Below are 16257 nucleotides of genomic sequence, written 5' to 3' on the forward strand. Positions count from 1 at the left end.
ATTTTAATTTTGTTTGTTTAAAATAACTGTAATTTTTATAGATATTTTGAACAGAGGTAATTCCAGCTCGTCTTCAAAGGCAATAAAGAATGAGGTACTCAATCAAGGTAGAGTATTATTATATTAATTTTACAGTGAAATATTTTGACAAAATTTGTTGTAGAGGAAAATATTCAACGTGTTGTGTAATTTTAAAATACAGGTGTTCCTGATGCATTTAAGCCTACAAGTCCACACTACAAAGATCCAACATCAAATCCAGTGGCTGCCTTACCTAGATTTCATCCTCAATCTAAACCTTCACAAAGCTCTATTATTCAGAATGTATCTAAACCTGTAAGTGTTTCTGAAACTATACAGTTAGCTCAGGGACATATTGGATATTATAATACCCAGTTAGAATTATGGACTATCATAACTAGTCACCATTTTGGTAGAAGCATAATCACTATGAGAAAATGTCACCATCTTTATGATAGTTCAACCAATACTCAAAGTAATAACTGTAGGAACTAACTATCCAACCTGTTAATAAATCAGGTAATTATATTTAAACAAGAGCACGATATTGTGTACTGGGGAGCGGGGAGTGTCCATCAGGCCAGCCTGTGCCCTCTTGCAGTCCGGGACCCCTCGGGGGATGTCCACCTGCTGCCTTAAGCCAGGTAGTGGGCCTAAGCTGGCAGGTGGACATCCCCCAGGAGGTCCTTAGTGCTGCTGTGGAGGAGAGGCTCCCACCACCACTGCTGCGCTTGCCAGCCGTGAGCCCGGCTTCTGGCTGAGCGGCACTCTCCTATGGGAGTGCACTGACCATCGGGGCAGCTCCTGCATTGAGCCTCTGCCCCCTGGTGGTCAGTGCACATTATAATGATGGGTTGTTCTGCCATTCGGTCACTTTGCGTATTAGGGTTTTATTATATAGGATAGGTATAATATTGAAAACTATGCTATTTTTATTGATTTCAGAGAGGAAGGGAGAGGGAGAGGTAGAAACATCAATGATGAGAGAGAATCATTGTTCAGCTGCCTCCTGCATGTCCCCTCCTGGGGACTGAGCCTGCAACCCAGGCATGTGCCCTGACTGGGAATCGAACCATGACCTTCTGATCCATAGGTCGATGCTCAACCAATGAGCCATGCCAGCTGGGCCCGTTGTCTTTTTTTTTTTTTTTAATGGAATGCCATTTTTACTTTAAAAAAAGACTTACAAAGCACATATATTAATTATTTATTGTTGCATAACAATAATACCATAGACTTAGAAGTTTAAAGCAATATACACTTATTATCTCATGATTTCTGTGAGTCAGGAGGCATGGCATGGTTTAACTGGGTCCTCTGCTTCAAGGTCTCATGAAGCTGCAATTAAGGTGTTTGCCAGAGCTGGGTTGTACTGGTAACCTTGCTTAACCATACTTAAGCTTACCTATTTATAAAATAAGAGATAATATTAGGTCTTTATTAGTACTGTTATGACAACTACTTGGTAGAATACATGTAACGTGAAAGAGGCAAGTACATTTTAAATAGACAATAATTGGTGGCTCTCATTTCAGTTGGAAAGTTGAATAACTTGAACCTTAGAAGTGACTTTCCCAAGGTTTCATAGTTAAATAAATGGACAGGTCTTCTGAATTTCCAGTAATTCCCAATTGGAAAATTATTGTAACATGTTATTTGTTGAATAATGTGTCCGCTCTTTGAAATGGTGGTACTTAATTGACCGGAGTCATCACCTAGGAAAGAGTTTAAAGTATTAACTGTATTTGGAGGAACTTCTGTTGAAGAACTATTTTGGACCATTGCTAGTGAATATTTTCCATTTCTAAAGGCAGATATTTTGAAAAAAATTTATCTTGCAGTAATATTGTGCTTGGTTACAATTAAGTCTAAAGTCATTGTTGATTTTATATAATACACATTAAGACTCAAATGCAGAAATCTGCCTGCTATGCCTCAAATTTTAGGAATGGAATGGCTTGGGTCACTTCAGTATCTGTCTCCATTACTTAAGAAACCTATGTCAACAGAAAACTTAGGAGCAAAGTAAGATTCTTAAAACCTGACTGTGTCTCAATTTTAAGCACAAAACACTCAAGATTCTTATATTCCCATTTTAAAGGTAATATATATGGGAGGTAGAAAAGAAACAGAAGAGAATGCAAGTGTATTTTGCTATTGTTTCTGCAAATGGTTAGTGTGGTATATAGAATAATAATCAATTAGGATTATATTTTATACACATATCTGTTCTTTTTTCACTGAAATTTATATTGGAAACATTTTTCTTTGTCATTGGTTATTTCTCAAAAGCATAATGTTGCATGATAATATGTCATTTAATTTATTTTACCATTCCTCCATTGTTGGACATACAGGTTTTGATCTTTTGCTGTAACAAATAATTTTCCATTAAATATTTTCATTTCCTTAGCATAAATTCGTAAAAGCAGAATATTTGAAATAATTGGATCAAAGGATATGAACTTTTTAAAGCCCTTAATAGATACTGCCAAAATTTTCTTGCAGAAAAGTTTACCAAAATATAACCTCTACTTTGCCAATAATGTGATTGCTTTAATTTAAACTTTTTATTTCAAACTAATTTTAGATTTCCAGAAAAATTATTGTAATAATCCAGAGAGTTCACATATATTCTTTATCCGGTAGATGCTAATTTGACAGAGTAATAATTACCTTTGTGTTTTATAACTTATTAGTCATTGAATCATTAAGGCTATTTTTATGGTAGTGGCTTACAGTTAAAATTACCTTTATAAATGTTTATAAAATAAAATAATTGTAACTTTTACAGTCATTTATAAGGAGTTCATCGCAAGTTGAAATGGATGATTCTTCTGATTTACTGTTTGACCTGACCCAGGACACAGTACCACCATCCCAAGGCGGATCAAAAGTTTATACAGAAGGTTTGGCTTATCACTTTTTAGAAATATAATAAAGAAAGAACTGATTAATATACATATAGAATGAATGTCTATTTTGAAACTCATACCTTTGTGTTAAGTTTTTAATACATTGTCAGATGGAAGTTAATAGTTTCTGATGCTTTTCTTGGATGGTTTTATATAAAATTGCATTTAGTAATAGAATATTTCATTTCTTTTTTATTAAGTTGACTAATATGTATTCTTTCAGCTCATTCTCACTTGGACCCACCATAGGCTGTGAGTCAGAGAAGTCCCTTGGTGTCCGAATACTATGGTTATTTTTTAAATATTAATTATTTGGGAGGTCATTAATATGAGAAAAATTGTGTAGTTATAGTTGATTTCTTCATAGACTAGTTAGTGCCTTTCTATCCAAATAAATTATGTAGAAGTGATAGTTAAATATGATTATAGAGTAGTATTATAAAATGGCAGTACTAAAGAAACATTGATTTGCACATAGTAAGTACTCAGTAAATACCCATTGAAGGAATAATGAAAATTTCTAATTGAAAAAGAATTACCACTCTTTGATGGTATACCATAACAAAGTTCTTCGTTGTTGTTAAGTAAACTAGTATGCCTTGAAGGGATTTTGTCAAGTTGAAAATTCCTTATAATCAAATCAATTACTATTTCTATATTAGCAAATTTGATATATTTCACTAAATGGAGAGAGGTACACCGGAAATTTTTGCATGTTTAAATTGTTTACTTAACAAATTAGTATGCATTTACCAAATCAAAACAGTAAGAAATTTTTAGTAATATGTGTACCAAAAAATATTTTCCCATTCTAAAAAATACTTGACTTGATAGTCACCTATCTAGGTGTCACTTATATAGTTAGTAAAATAGCCAAGATTCAAAATAAATGAGGAGAAAAAGTACTTGTCTAAAATCTGATTTTATAAAGTACACTAGAGACCCGGTGCACCGGGACTCTAGTGTACAAATTCGTGCATGGGTGGGGTCCCTCTGGGTGGCCTGCAGGGATCGGGCTGAAACCCACAGTCCAACACTGCCTGGCTCCTACCTGCTGCTCCTGCTCATTCCGGCCCCACTGTGCCTGCTGCTGGCTCGAGCCTAATCAGTCCCAATTGGGAGAGGCGAGCAAGCCCTACGTCTGGTGTCCTCCCAGAGGGAGTGGCCTGTGGGATCGGGCTGAAACCGGCTCTCCTACATCCCCCACAAGGGGTCCCGGATTGCTAGAGGGTGCAGGCCAGGCTGAGGAACACCACCAGTGCACAATCAGGCCAGGGAGGGATCACAGGAGGGCTCCAGGGCATGTCTGGCCCATCTCACTCAGTCCCCATCTGGCAGACCCCAGCAGCAAGCTAACCTACCAGTCAGAGCATCTCCCCCCTGGTGGTCAGTGCACATCATAGCGAGTGGTTGAGAAGCCTTAGCATATCATTAGCATACAACATTTTGTTTGTTTGGTGGTTCTGCCTATTTGCATATTACCCTTTTATTATATAGGATGGTCTTTTTTCATAGAAAAAGCTTGAATTCTTGAAGCTTCTAGGGCAGTGGTTCTCAACCTTCCTAATGCCGCGACCCTTGAATACAGTTCCTCATGTTGTGATGACCCCCAACCATAAAATTATTTTTGTTGCTACTTGATAACTGTAATTTTGCTACTGTTATGAATCATAATGTAAATATCTGATATGCAGGATGTATTTTCATTGTTACAAATTGAACATAATTAAAGCATAGTGATTAATCACAAAAACAATATGTAATTATATATGTGTTTTCCGATGGTCTTAGGCGACCCATGTGAAAGGGTCGTTTGACCCCCAAAGGGGTCGAGACCCACAGGTTAAGAACCTCTGTTCTAGGGGCTAAAGACAGTGACTCCTACTCTCTCTATAATTATAGTGCTATGAGGATTGGAATATTGCCCTAATAGTAAATAGGGTTATAGGAAGATAAAGGTTTCAGCCTCTATTCTAAAGATTTCTGTGGTCTTTATAATTAACTTCTTTACACCTAATTTTCTCATAATACCAAAATAGATGCTTTTGTTTTTCTCACATAATGAATTCATTCTTCAGACCTGAAATCAGTTGTTTGGAGATATAATTTTAATTGTTGCTCTACTTATCTCAGAGCTTTTTTGAGGCTCAAATGAGATAAGTGAGAAATACATTAAAGTCTTAAAGGACTTGACAATAAACAGTTGTTAACATGATAATTATGAATGCTTATATATGCTATCCAGAAAAAAAAGATTACTGGACTTCTGTCTAGGATGATTGTGGAAGGTTCTTGGAGAAGTTTGGATTTGAATTTGATTTTGCAGAATGAGGATAGTGAACAAGGCAGAGGCAACAGATATAAATAAGTTAAAGAGTCAGAATTTAAAACTATTGAGCTCAAAATAATTTTATTTAACTTGGAGATTTACTCATACTTCAAAAAATTATATATAAAAGTATATTTTTGCTATACAGCCTGCTAGAGAATCAGTGGCCTAGTCCAAAACACCAGCAATCATCAGTTGTTCGAATAACCTAAGCATCTGAGAAGAATGTTAGTGTGATTACAAAAAAAAATCAGTCCCAGGTGTTTGCAGTATTGCTGTCAGTAATTATGTGCTTGAAAATGTAAAAAATCATTTCTATGTTATCTCAAAGAACAAAACACAGATTTGACAGAGGAACGAACCCATTAATGTATTTATGCTACTACTTCTCCTTTAGTGTACAGTTGGGAACATTAAAATATAATGTGAAGTCTTAGAATTTTTATTACAAAGTACAATTGTGTGTTATTTTCAAAAGGACTTTTGCTAGATCTGGTTATAGCCTAAATAACCCCACCTCTCTTGCAAATGCCCTGAATTGTGTAATCTTTTAGCCTTTAAGGTGATGGTTTTCAAACTCAAAACTTTTTAGCAATGAAATCTCTATTTAACAAAATTTTATTTAAAAGTCTAATTTTTTAAAAAGGTTAAAGGGGAGTTTCTTTATCTGAATCTCCAGTAATTCCTAGAGATTCATGTGCTACATTATCTTTAGACAGCTCCCCTTCAGAGACATCCTCCTCAATTATGACATCAAAAGGTAAATATTAATGTGGCATATAAAAAGAAATTATATATAAATTTTAGAAATTGTGATATGACATGCCCACTATATTCCCTAAGACAGAACCATTAGACTAAAGGGAATAAACAGATTATTTAAACTACCTGTCACCTTGTTAAGTGGGAAAAGAACCAGCTTGAGTTTTCCATTAGACATCTTACGTTTTAAGTATCTTAAAGGGTTTCTCTAATTTTTAGAATAGAAATTGTTTTTACTTACAAGCTCAAATGTATTGACACATCTAAAAATAAATTCATATTTGGAACTGAGCTTAGAGTATTCTCTGTGGTTTAAGTTTTTTCTGGGGATTGTTTTGGTCTGACTTTTTCATACTACCTCTTTATTCGAAAGCATCTTTAGCATTTTTTGTATTAGTTTATTTCATGAGTTTAAATATGTGTACTCCATAATAGCTGCTTGTGCAATTTCTTTAAAAAAACAAAACTGTTTTTATTGCCCTGATCGGTTTGGCTCAGTGGATAGAGCGTCGTCCTGTAGACAGAAGGGTCCTGGGTTCGATTCCAGTCAGGGCATGTACCTTGATTGCAAGCTCCTCCCCAGCCAGGGCCTTGGTCGGGGTACATGCAGGAGGCAATCAATCAATGTGAGAGAAACATATTGATGTTTCTCTCCCAGCGGTTCTCAACCTGTGGGTCGCGACCATCGGAAAACACATATAGCATATCAGATATTTACATTACGATTCATAACAGTAGCAAAATTACAGTTATGAAGTAGCAACGAAAATAATTTTATGGTTGGGGGTCACCACAACATGAAGATCTGTATTAAAGGGTCGCAGCATTAGGAAGGTTGAGAACCACATAGATTAGAGTCTAATCAATGGGAAAATATCCTCGGTTGAGAACTAACAAATATATATATATGCATATGTATATGTTTTTATTGATTTCAGAGAGGAATAGAGAGGGAGAGATGAAACATCAGTGATGAGAGAAAATCCTTGATTGGCTGCCTCCTGCATACCCCACACTGGGGATCAAGCCCACAACCTAGGCATGTGCCCTGGCTGGGAATCAAGCTATGACCTCCTGGTTCATGGGTCAATGCTCAACCACTGAGCCACGCCGGCTGGCTGTGCAATTTTTTCTACCTATTTACCATATAAATTTTTATCATTCTTTATTGTCATTTGTATGATATGGTAATTTAATTGTATTACCTTTAATTTAACTCTGAAGTACTTTTACTTAGTTTTAAAGGTAAGATCATTTTATTAGCATTTTTAAGCAATGTTCTATTATAGACTAAAGCATTTACAAATATCTTTTTCACTATTTAAATTGTAGCTGTGGGTGAAACTCTGCCTATAAGAAAACGTCCTAGTATTATAGCAAACAGAGTTCATCCAAAAAAGCCAAAGACCAGTGACGGTGTTTCTGAAATAGGTTCATGTGCTACATTATCTTTAGACAGCTCTCCTTCAGTGACATCCTCCTCAATTATGACATCAAAAGGTAAATATGAATGTGGCATATAAAAAGAAATTATATTTAAATTTTAGAAATTGTGATAAATTTTAAAACTATTATTACTGGTTGTTTAAGGTTTAAAAAAGAAAAAAAATTGAGTAATAATAATCCTTAATTTATTTTAGGTACCTCATCAACTGAACATAAAACTGGAAAGCCTTTTCAAAGATCTTGTCCAAAGTGCAATGTTCAGTTCAATAATTTGGATGCTTTGAAATGTCACATGAAGGTAAAAACGTTTTCAAAATTTTATTTTTAGAAATATACAAAAAATTTCTGAAAATATTAAGAATTGATATGTGGTAAATGCTAATTTCTCCAGACACTTAGGTAAGAAATCTCCTCATTGGTATTTTCATATAACTTCAGTAAAAATTGATATTCATAATGATTATCTTCATACAAGATTTAAAAATCCTTATGAAGCATCAAATTTAAAAATTAAGTTTATATGCACTACAGCATATGTACATTATATTTTAATTTTTAATGAAGATAATGTATTAATCAGAATATTTTATTAGGTGCTTAATCTTACATGTAATTTTAAAATTCCCCTTTGTACCTTATTTTTTGTCCATGGTGACATGTATGTCAGTCACATTACTTAATGAAAAATCTTAGTTCTGCATTTTAATTTTCAACACTCAGGCTTAAACTCATAGTGGCTTATTTTTTTTCCTCTTTCAGCGTTGTTGTCCAGACATGATAAATAAATTTTTGGAGATGATTAAAGTAGAAATTTCAAGTACTGAAAAGAAAACTAAGACTGGTGCAGAGAAAGAAAAATTGATCATGTTAGTTAGTGACTTTTACTACGGAAAACATGAAGGAGATGTTGACAATGAAGAAAAGACTTACACAACCTTTAAATGCTTCAGTTGCTCAAAAGTTCTTAAAAATAATATTAGGTATGTAAATATGTTAATGTTTGAAAATTGGGATGCTACAGATATCACTATTGTATCTTTATTTTTCTGTGCCATCTTAGGTAAGCAAGTTTCACACTTTCTACAAAGAGCAAAGAGAGATTATCATGTTGAAAAGCTTTCTTGTATTTTAGGAGTTTGACATTTGGGCCCGTTTAGTTGTATTTCTTTCAGATAACTTAAGGACAAGATTTCTTTTAGCTTAGGGCAAAATTACTTCCTTTTTTATATTTATCCTTGATCTAGGAATTTTCGTGAGGCATTTTTATTTTTTAACTGCTTTTGAATCTTACTTTTCCTATCACAGGAAGAACCACTTCATCCAGTTTGACCTCCTTCGTACTAGTCTTATTTAATGCTCTAATTTTTTAATTCATATTTATAATTTTTAGCACATTTACCTTGCAGAGAAAGCGATCTGTTTTTGGTAATCTTCTTTAAAGGAGTACCAGTTCTTTGAAACATGTCTGTTTTGATTTTATGGTTTAGCACATTTTAAAAGCAGAGATTTAATTATCAGTGGAATTTTGAAGGTTTATGCATATATGCTTTAAATTTTAGGAACTTATACTGTCCAGTCTTTGAGTTATATGGCATATTACATATCTATCATCCTAAGTGAGATAGTAAGAAGAACAAAGTAACACGACATTGACTGGTATTTTTCATTGTTTATACTGTATAACATGACAATGTTTTTCTAACATTTTATTATAAAAAATTTTAAATATTCAGCAAAGTTGAAAATTTTTACAGAAAACATCTATATATATATATTTGCCCACCTCATTTCTATTAACATTTTACTATACTTGTATTACTACATATTTATATATTCATCCATAGACCTATCTGATTTTTTATACTTTTCAGAGTAAATTACAGACATCATTGCACTTCCCTTCTGTGAGACGCATATATGTATATGTGTACATGTACTAATATTGTGACACACACACATGTAAACTTAAAAATATTTACCTCTGATAACCATCATTTGTAACTAACATTCTTAGGTATCCTATTCAGTGGTTGGCAAACTGCGGCTCGCTAGCCACATGCGGCTCTTTGGCCCCTTTAGTGTGGCTCTTCCACAAAATACCATGTGCGGGCGCGCACATACAGTGCGATTGAAACTTCGTGGCCCATGCGCAGAAGTCGGTATTTTGTGGAAGAGCCACACTCAAGGGGCCAAAGAGCCGCATGTGGCTCACGAGCCGCAGTTTGCTGACCACTGCTATAGGTCATTTCTAAGCCCAGAATTATATTTTATGGTGAATTTTGGGTTTAAAGAGAAGTACATAAAAAAACACTGAAATATACTGTAATATAAATGTAAACTAAATTATGAATACTACATTTAGGGGTAGTGCTTTATAATTTTCAAAGCTCTTTCAAATATTTTTCATATGAGTTTTCATACCTCTGTACCTTCTTTTTATCAAACCCTAACAGCCATCAATTGCTAATGGTCTCAATAGCTTAACAAAAGAGAAATTGTACTTTGAGATAAAACACTGAAACACTGTGACCTCCTTAAATCATTTTTACCATTTTTACAGTAAAATCCATTATAAAATAACATTACTAATTTTGGTAAAATTCATAGGAAGTGGCTCACTGGTTAAGTTCCTTATACTTAAATGTTATGCATATTACATTAGAAGTTCTTTTATTTTTAGCAAAGCCTTTTTTACTTTTCCTTTGAGGTTAGCCATTTAATATTAAACATGAAACTTTCTCTTTTGTTTTCTTTTTTTTTTTTACTTATATACATATATTTTATTTTTTAATTTTTTAATTTTATTTTATTGCTTAAAGTATTACAAAGAGTAGTACATATGTCTCCTTCCCCCCCCACTGACCTTCCCCTGACCTCCCCTCCCCCCCAGTATCTTGCGTCCATTGGTTATGCTTATATGCATGCATACAAGACCTTCGGTTGATCTCTTACCTTCCCCCCAACCCTCCCCAGCCTTCCCGCTGTAGTAGTTTGACAATCTGTTTGATGCTGCTCTGCATCTGTATCTATTTTTGTTCATCAGTTTATAGTGTTCATTATTATCCATAAATGAGTGAGATCATGTGGTATTTTTCTTTCATTGACTGGCTTATTTCACTTAGCATAATGCTCTCCAGTTCCATTCATGCTGTTGCAAATGGTAAGAATTCCTTCCTTTTTACAGCAGTGTAGTATTCCATTGTGTAGATGTACCACCGTTTTCTAATCCATTCATCTGCTGATGGGCATTTAGGCTGTTTCCACATCTTAGCTATGGTAAATTGTGCTGCTATGAACATAGGGGTGCTTATATCCTTTCTGATTGATGTTTCTGATTTCTTGGGATATAGTCCTAGAAGTGGGATTACTGGGTCAAATGGGAGTTCCATTTTTAACTTTTTGAGGAAACTCCATACTGTCTTCCACAGTGGCTGCACCAGTCTGCATTCCCACCAGCAATGCAGGAGGGTTCCTTTTTCTCCAAATCCTCTTCACACTTGTCATTTCTTGATTTGTTGATGATAGCCATTCTGACAGGTGTGAGATGGTACCTCATGGTTGTTTTGATTTGCATCTCTCGGATGATGAGTGACTTTGAGCATGTTTTCATATGTCTCTTGGCTTTCTGAATGTCCTCTTTCAAAAAGTGTCTATTTAGGTCCTTTGCCCATTTTTTGATTGGATTGAGTTCCCTGAAAATGTTGGAGATTAAACCCTTATCGGAGATAACATTGGCAAATATATTCTCCCATGCAGCGGGCTTTCTTGTTTTGTTGATGGTTTCTTTTGCTGTGCAGAAGCTTTTTATTTTGATGTAGTCCCATTTGTTTATTTTCTCTTTAGTTTCCATTGCTCTAGGAGCTGTATCGGTAAAGAATATTGCTATAACAAATGTCTGCTATTTTGCTGCCTATGGCTTCTTCTAAGATTTTTATGGTTTCCCATCTTATATTTAAGTCCTTTATCCATTTTGAATTTATTTTTGTGTATGGTGTAACTTGGTGGTCTAGTTTCATTTTTTTGCAAATATCTGTCCAGTTTTCCCAACGCCATTTATTGAAGAGACTGTCTTGTCTCCATTGTATGTTCTTGCCTCCTTTGTCAAATATTAATTGAGCATACTGGCTTGTGTCGATTTCTAGGTTCTTTGTTCTGTTCCACTGGTCTATATGTCTGTTCTGGTGCCAATACCAGGCAGTTTTGAGAACAGTGGCTTTGTAGTATAGCTTGATATCTGGTATTGTGATCCCTCTACATTGTTGTTCTTTCTCAAGATTGCTGCAGCTATTCGGGGTCTTTTTTTAATTCCATATAAATTTTTGGAGAGTTTGTTCTAGGTCTTTGAAGTATGCCATTGGTATTTTAATGGGGATTGAATTGAATTTATAGATTGCTTTGGATAGTATGGACATTTTAATGATGTTGATTCTACAAATCGATAAACATGGTATATTCTTCCATTTGTTCATATCTTCTTTTATCTCTTTTTTCAATGCCCTGTAGTTTTCCGAGTACAGGTCTTTTATGTCCTTAGTTAAATTTATTCCTAGGTATCTTAATTTTTTTGGTGCAATGGTAAATGGGATTGTTTTTTTGTTTTGTTTTGTTTTTTGTGTGTTGGTTTTTTTTTTTTTCATTTCTCTTTCTTTGAGTTCATTATTAGTGTATAAAAAGGCCATAGATTTCTCGGTGTTAATTTTGTATCCTGCTACTTTGCCAAATTCACTTATTAGGTCCAGTAGTTTTTTGTGGAATCCTTGGGGTTTTCTATGTATAGTATCATGTCATCAGTGAATAAGGACAGTTTTACTTTTTCCTTTCCAATTTGAATGCCTTTTTATTTCTTCTTCTTGTCTGATCGCTATGGCTAGCACTTCCAGTACTATATCGAACAAGAGTGGTGAAAGTGGGCATCCCTGTCTTGTTCCCATTCGTAGGGGAAATGAGTTTAGTTTTTGACCATTGAGTATGATGTTGGATGTAGGTTTTTCATATAAGGCTTTTATTATGTTGAGGTATGATCCCTCTATTCCCACTTTGCTGAGAGTTTTTATCAAGAAAGGGTGTTAGATTTTGTCAAATGCTTTGTCTGCATCGATTGATATGATTATGTGATTTTTGTCTCTCAGTTTGTTTATGTGATGTATCACATTTATTGATTTGCAGATATTGTACCATCCTTGCCTCCCAAGAATAAATCCCATTTGGTCATGGTGTATGACCTTTCTAATATAATGCTGAATTCGATTTGCTAGAATTTTGTTGAGGATTTTAACATCTATGTTCATCAAGGATATTGGCCTGTAGTTCTCTTTTTTTGTGGAGTCTTTATCTGGTTTTGGGATTAGGGCAGTGATGGCGAACCTTTTGAGCTCGGCGTGTCAGCATTTTGAAAAACCCTAACTGAACTCTGGTGCCGTGTCACATATAGAAATTTTTTGATATTTGCAACCATAGTAAAACAAAGACTTATATTTTTGGTATTTATTTTATATATTTAAATGCCATTTAACAAAGAAAAATCAACCAAAAAAATGAGTTCGCGTGTCACCTCTGACACGCGTGTCATAGGTTCGCCATCACTGGATTAGGGTAATACTGGCTTCATAGAAAGAGCTTGGAAGTGTTCCTTCCTCTTGAATTTTTTGAAATAGTCCAGACCGGGGCTTTTGTTTGCTGGAAGATTTTTTATCGCTGCTTCAATTTCTTTGGTAATTATCGGCCTATTCAGGTTTTTTGATTCTTCTTTATTGAGTTTTGGGAGCTTGTATTTTTCTAAGAGTATGTTCATTTCATCTAGGTTGTCCATTTTGTTGTAATAGAGTTGTTCATATCCAAAATCTATGGGACACAGTGAAATCATATGTATTTCTGTGGGATCGGTTGTTACTTTGCCTCTTTCATTTCTGATTTTGTTTATTTGGCTTCTCTCTCTTTGCTTCTTGGTGAGCCTGGTTAGAGGGTCATCAATCTTGTTTAGCCTTTCAAAGAACCAGCACTTGGTTTTGTTGATCTTTTGTATTGTTGTGTGTTTTTTGGTCTCTATGTCATTTATCTCCTCTCTGATCTTTATTATTTCATTCCTTTTGCTTACACTGGGCTTTTCTTGTTGCTCTCTTTCTAACTCTTTGAGTTGCAGGGTTAGATAATTTATTACTATCTTTTCTTATTTTTTGAGATAGGCCTGTTGAGCTATGAACTTCCCTCTCAAACTGCTTTCGCTGTGTCCCATAGATTTTGAATTGTTCTGTTTTCGTTGTCATTTGTTGCCATGATGTTTTTTGTTTTTTCTTTTATCTCTTTGGTAACCCAATCATTGTTTAAAAGCATGCTATTTAGCCTCCAGGTGTTTGATTTTTTTTATTGTAGTTGATTTCTAGTTTTATGCCAATGTGATCTGAGAAGATGCTTGGTATGATTTCTGTCTTCTTGAATTTGAAATGACTGCCTGTGCCCCAATATGTGGTCTATCTTTGAAAATGACCCACATGTGCACTTGAGAAGAATATATATTCTCTGACTTTGAGGTGGGATGTTCTGAAGATGTCAATTAATTCTATCAGATCTAGTGAGTCATTTAGGATTACTGTTTCTTTGCTGATTTTTTTGTTTAGAGGATTTGTCCAGTGATGTTAGTGGGGTATTAAAGTCCCCTACTATGACTGTATTGCTGTCAATCACTCCCTTGATATCCTCCAGAACTTTTTTTTTATGTATTTGGGTGCTCCTGTATTGGGTGCATATATGTTTACCAGAGTTGTATCTTCTTGTTGAATTGCTCCCTTTAGTATTATGAAGTGGATTTCCTTATCTCTTGTTATGGCCTTCACTTTGAGGTCTAATTTGTCACATATAAGTTTTGCTACCCCAGCTTTTTTTTTCATTTCCATTTGCCTGAAAAACTTTTTTCCATCCCTTCACCATCAGTCTGTGTGAGTCCTTTGTTCTAAGGTGGGTTTTCTATAGACAGCAGATATATGGGTCATGTTTTCTTATCTGCTCAGATATTTTGATTGGGGCATTTAATCCATTTATATTTAAAGTTATTATTGATAGGTACTTGTTTGTCGCCATTTTTATTCTTTATGCCTGTGTTCCTTCTTCCCTTCCTATTTCTTCTTTTTATAGCAGATCCTTTAGCATTTCTTGCATTGCTGGTTTGGTGGTAATAAACTTCCTTAGTCCTTTTTTGCCTGTGAAGCTCCTGATTTCACCCGCAATTTTTATTGATAGCCTTGCTGGGTACAGTATTCTTGGATTCAGACCCTTACTTTGCATGACTTTGTATATTTCATTCCATTCCCTTCTGGCCTGATGTGTTTCTGTTGAGAAATCAGTTGATAGTCTGATGGGAGATCCTTTGTAAGTAACTTTCTGTCTCTCTCTCTGGCAGCCTTTAAGATTCTTCCTTTGTCGTTTGTGTTTGCCAATTTAATTATAATGTGTCTTGGTGTCGATCTTTTGGGGTTCATCTTGTTTGGGACTCTGTGAGCTTCTTGGACTTGTGTGAGTTTTTTCTTCCCAATATCAGGGAAGTTTTCTATCATTATTTCTTCAAACAGGTTTTTTATTCCTTGCTCAGTTTCCTCTCCTTCTGGTACCCCTATTAGGCAGATGTTGTTTTGTTTTGTGTTGTCCCAAAGTTCCCTTAGGCTCTCCTCCTGTTTTTTAAGTTTTTTTTCTAGATGCTGCTCTGCTTGGGTATTTTTTCCTACCTTGTCTTCTAGCTCACTGATGTGGTCCTCCACTTCTTCTAGTCTACTGTTGATGCTTTCTATTGAGTTCTTTATTGCAGCAATGTCATTTTTCATTTCTTCTTGGTTCTTCATTTCTCTTGGTTCTTACACATGTTGTTGAATTTGTCTTCCATCCTTTTCAGTGACCTTATGACCATTGCTCTGAATTCTTTCTCTGTTGTATTGCTTGCCTCCATTTCATTTACTTCCTTTTCTGGTGATTTCTCCTTTTCTTTCTTATGTGGGCTGTTTCTTTGTCTCCCCATGATGGCTCCTCTCAGGGTTTCTGGTTATGTAGCTCTCTCTCTCCTGCATTGACTTTCTTTAGGCAATGCCAGCTGTGTTTAATTCACCAGTTCTGGGTGGGTGCTCTTTGATTCAGCTGTTCCTTCTGCTCTGTGAAAAGGCACAGGGCCCATCCACAAATTCACGCGTTTGTCTCCCCCTGAGCAGACCTCCCAGGCACCCGTGGTTGGGGAGGTTGGAGTTCCGGCATTCGTGGATTTGCAGCTGAGGTAACTGGTCCCTGGGCATTGTGATTGTAAGGTTCCGGGAGGCATCCGAGATCTCCCTGGTTGAAGGTAAGGCTGGGGTTCCGATCACAGTCAGTCTCTGATCACAGCCATCTCCCCTTCAAGATGGCATGGCCTCTGCGGCAGAGCCAGCCCCTCTGGGAGAGATTTCAGCTGCAGTAGAGGCTGCCTGGTTACGTGGGGCTGGTCCGCCAGTCCCCAACAGTCCCTTGGAGTATAGCTGTCCCTCACAAATACTGACACTCCCTGCATGTCCACGCACTCTCCTTTCATTCTCTCACTCTCACACTATCTAGCAGCCTGCAGTCCCATTGGCAGCCATCTTGGATTCCCTTTCTTTTTTATTTTCATTTCAAAAGACTGGTTACAGATTTCTAGATTATCAAACTGTCTAGAAATTTTAAGCTCACCATATTTTATAACATCTAGAAATTTTGTAGCATTTAGGCAAGACTAGGATTTTTAAAATAGATTTGAATAGAGATGATGTTAAAATGAAAGGGGAAAAAGACATT

The 16257-nt window shown here is 35.5% G+C and overlaps 1 protein-coding gene across 8 annotated transcripts in view; it reads left to right on the forward strand.

Annotated features, from left to right (window-relative positions):
• The window catches only part of ZNF280C (zinc finger protein 280C), a 53786-nt gene that overhangs the window by 16455 nt on the left and 21074 nt on the right, over positions 1 to 16257 (forward strand). For all 8 annotated transcript variants that reach the window (XM_023757993.1, XM_023757984.1, XM_014458530.2 and 5 more), the window contains 6 exons: positions 42 to 107; positions 203 to 336; positions 2816 to 2930; positions 7360 to 7527; positions 7668 to 7771; positions 8233 to 8453. In XM_023757993.1, coding sequence (XP_023613761.1) covers positions 42 to 107; positions 203 to 336; positions 2816 to 2930; positions 7360 to 7527; positions 7668 to 7771; positions 8233 to 8453 — 808 coding nt within the window. The remainder of the gene's footprint in view (positions 1 to 41; positions 108 to 202; positions 337 to 2815; positions 2931 to 7359; positions 7528 to 7667; positions 7772 to 8232; positions 8454 to 16257) is intronic.

Source organism: Myotis lucifugus, unplaced genomic scaffold (genome assembly GCF_000147115.1).
Source record: "Myotis lucifugus unplaced genomic scaffold, Myoluc2.0 scaffold_2, whole genome shotgun sequence".
Taxonomy (NCBI): domain Eukaryota; kingdom Metazoa; phylum Chordata; class Mammalia; order Chiroptera; family Vespertilionidae; genus Myotis; species Myotis lucifugus.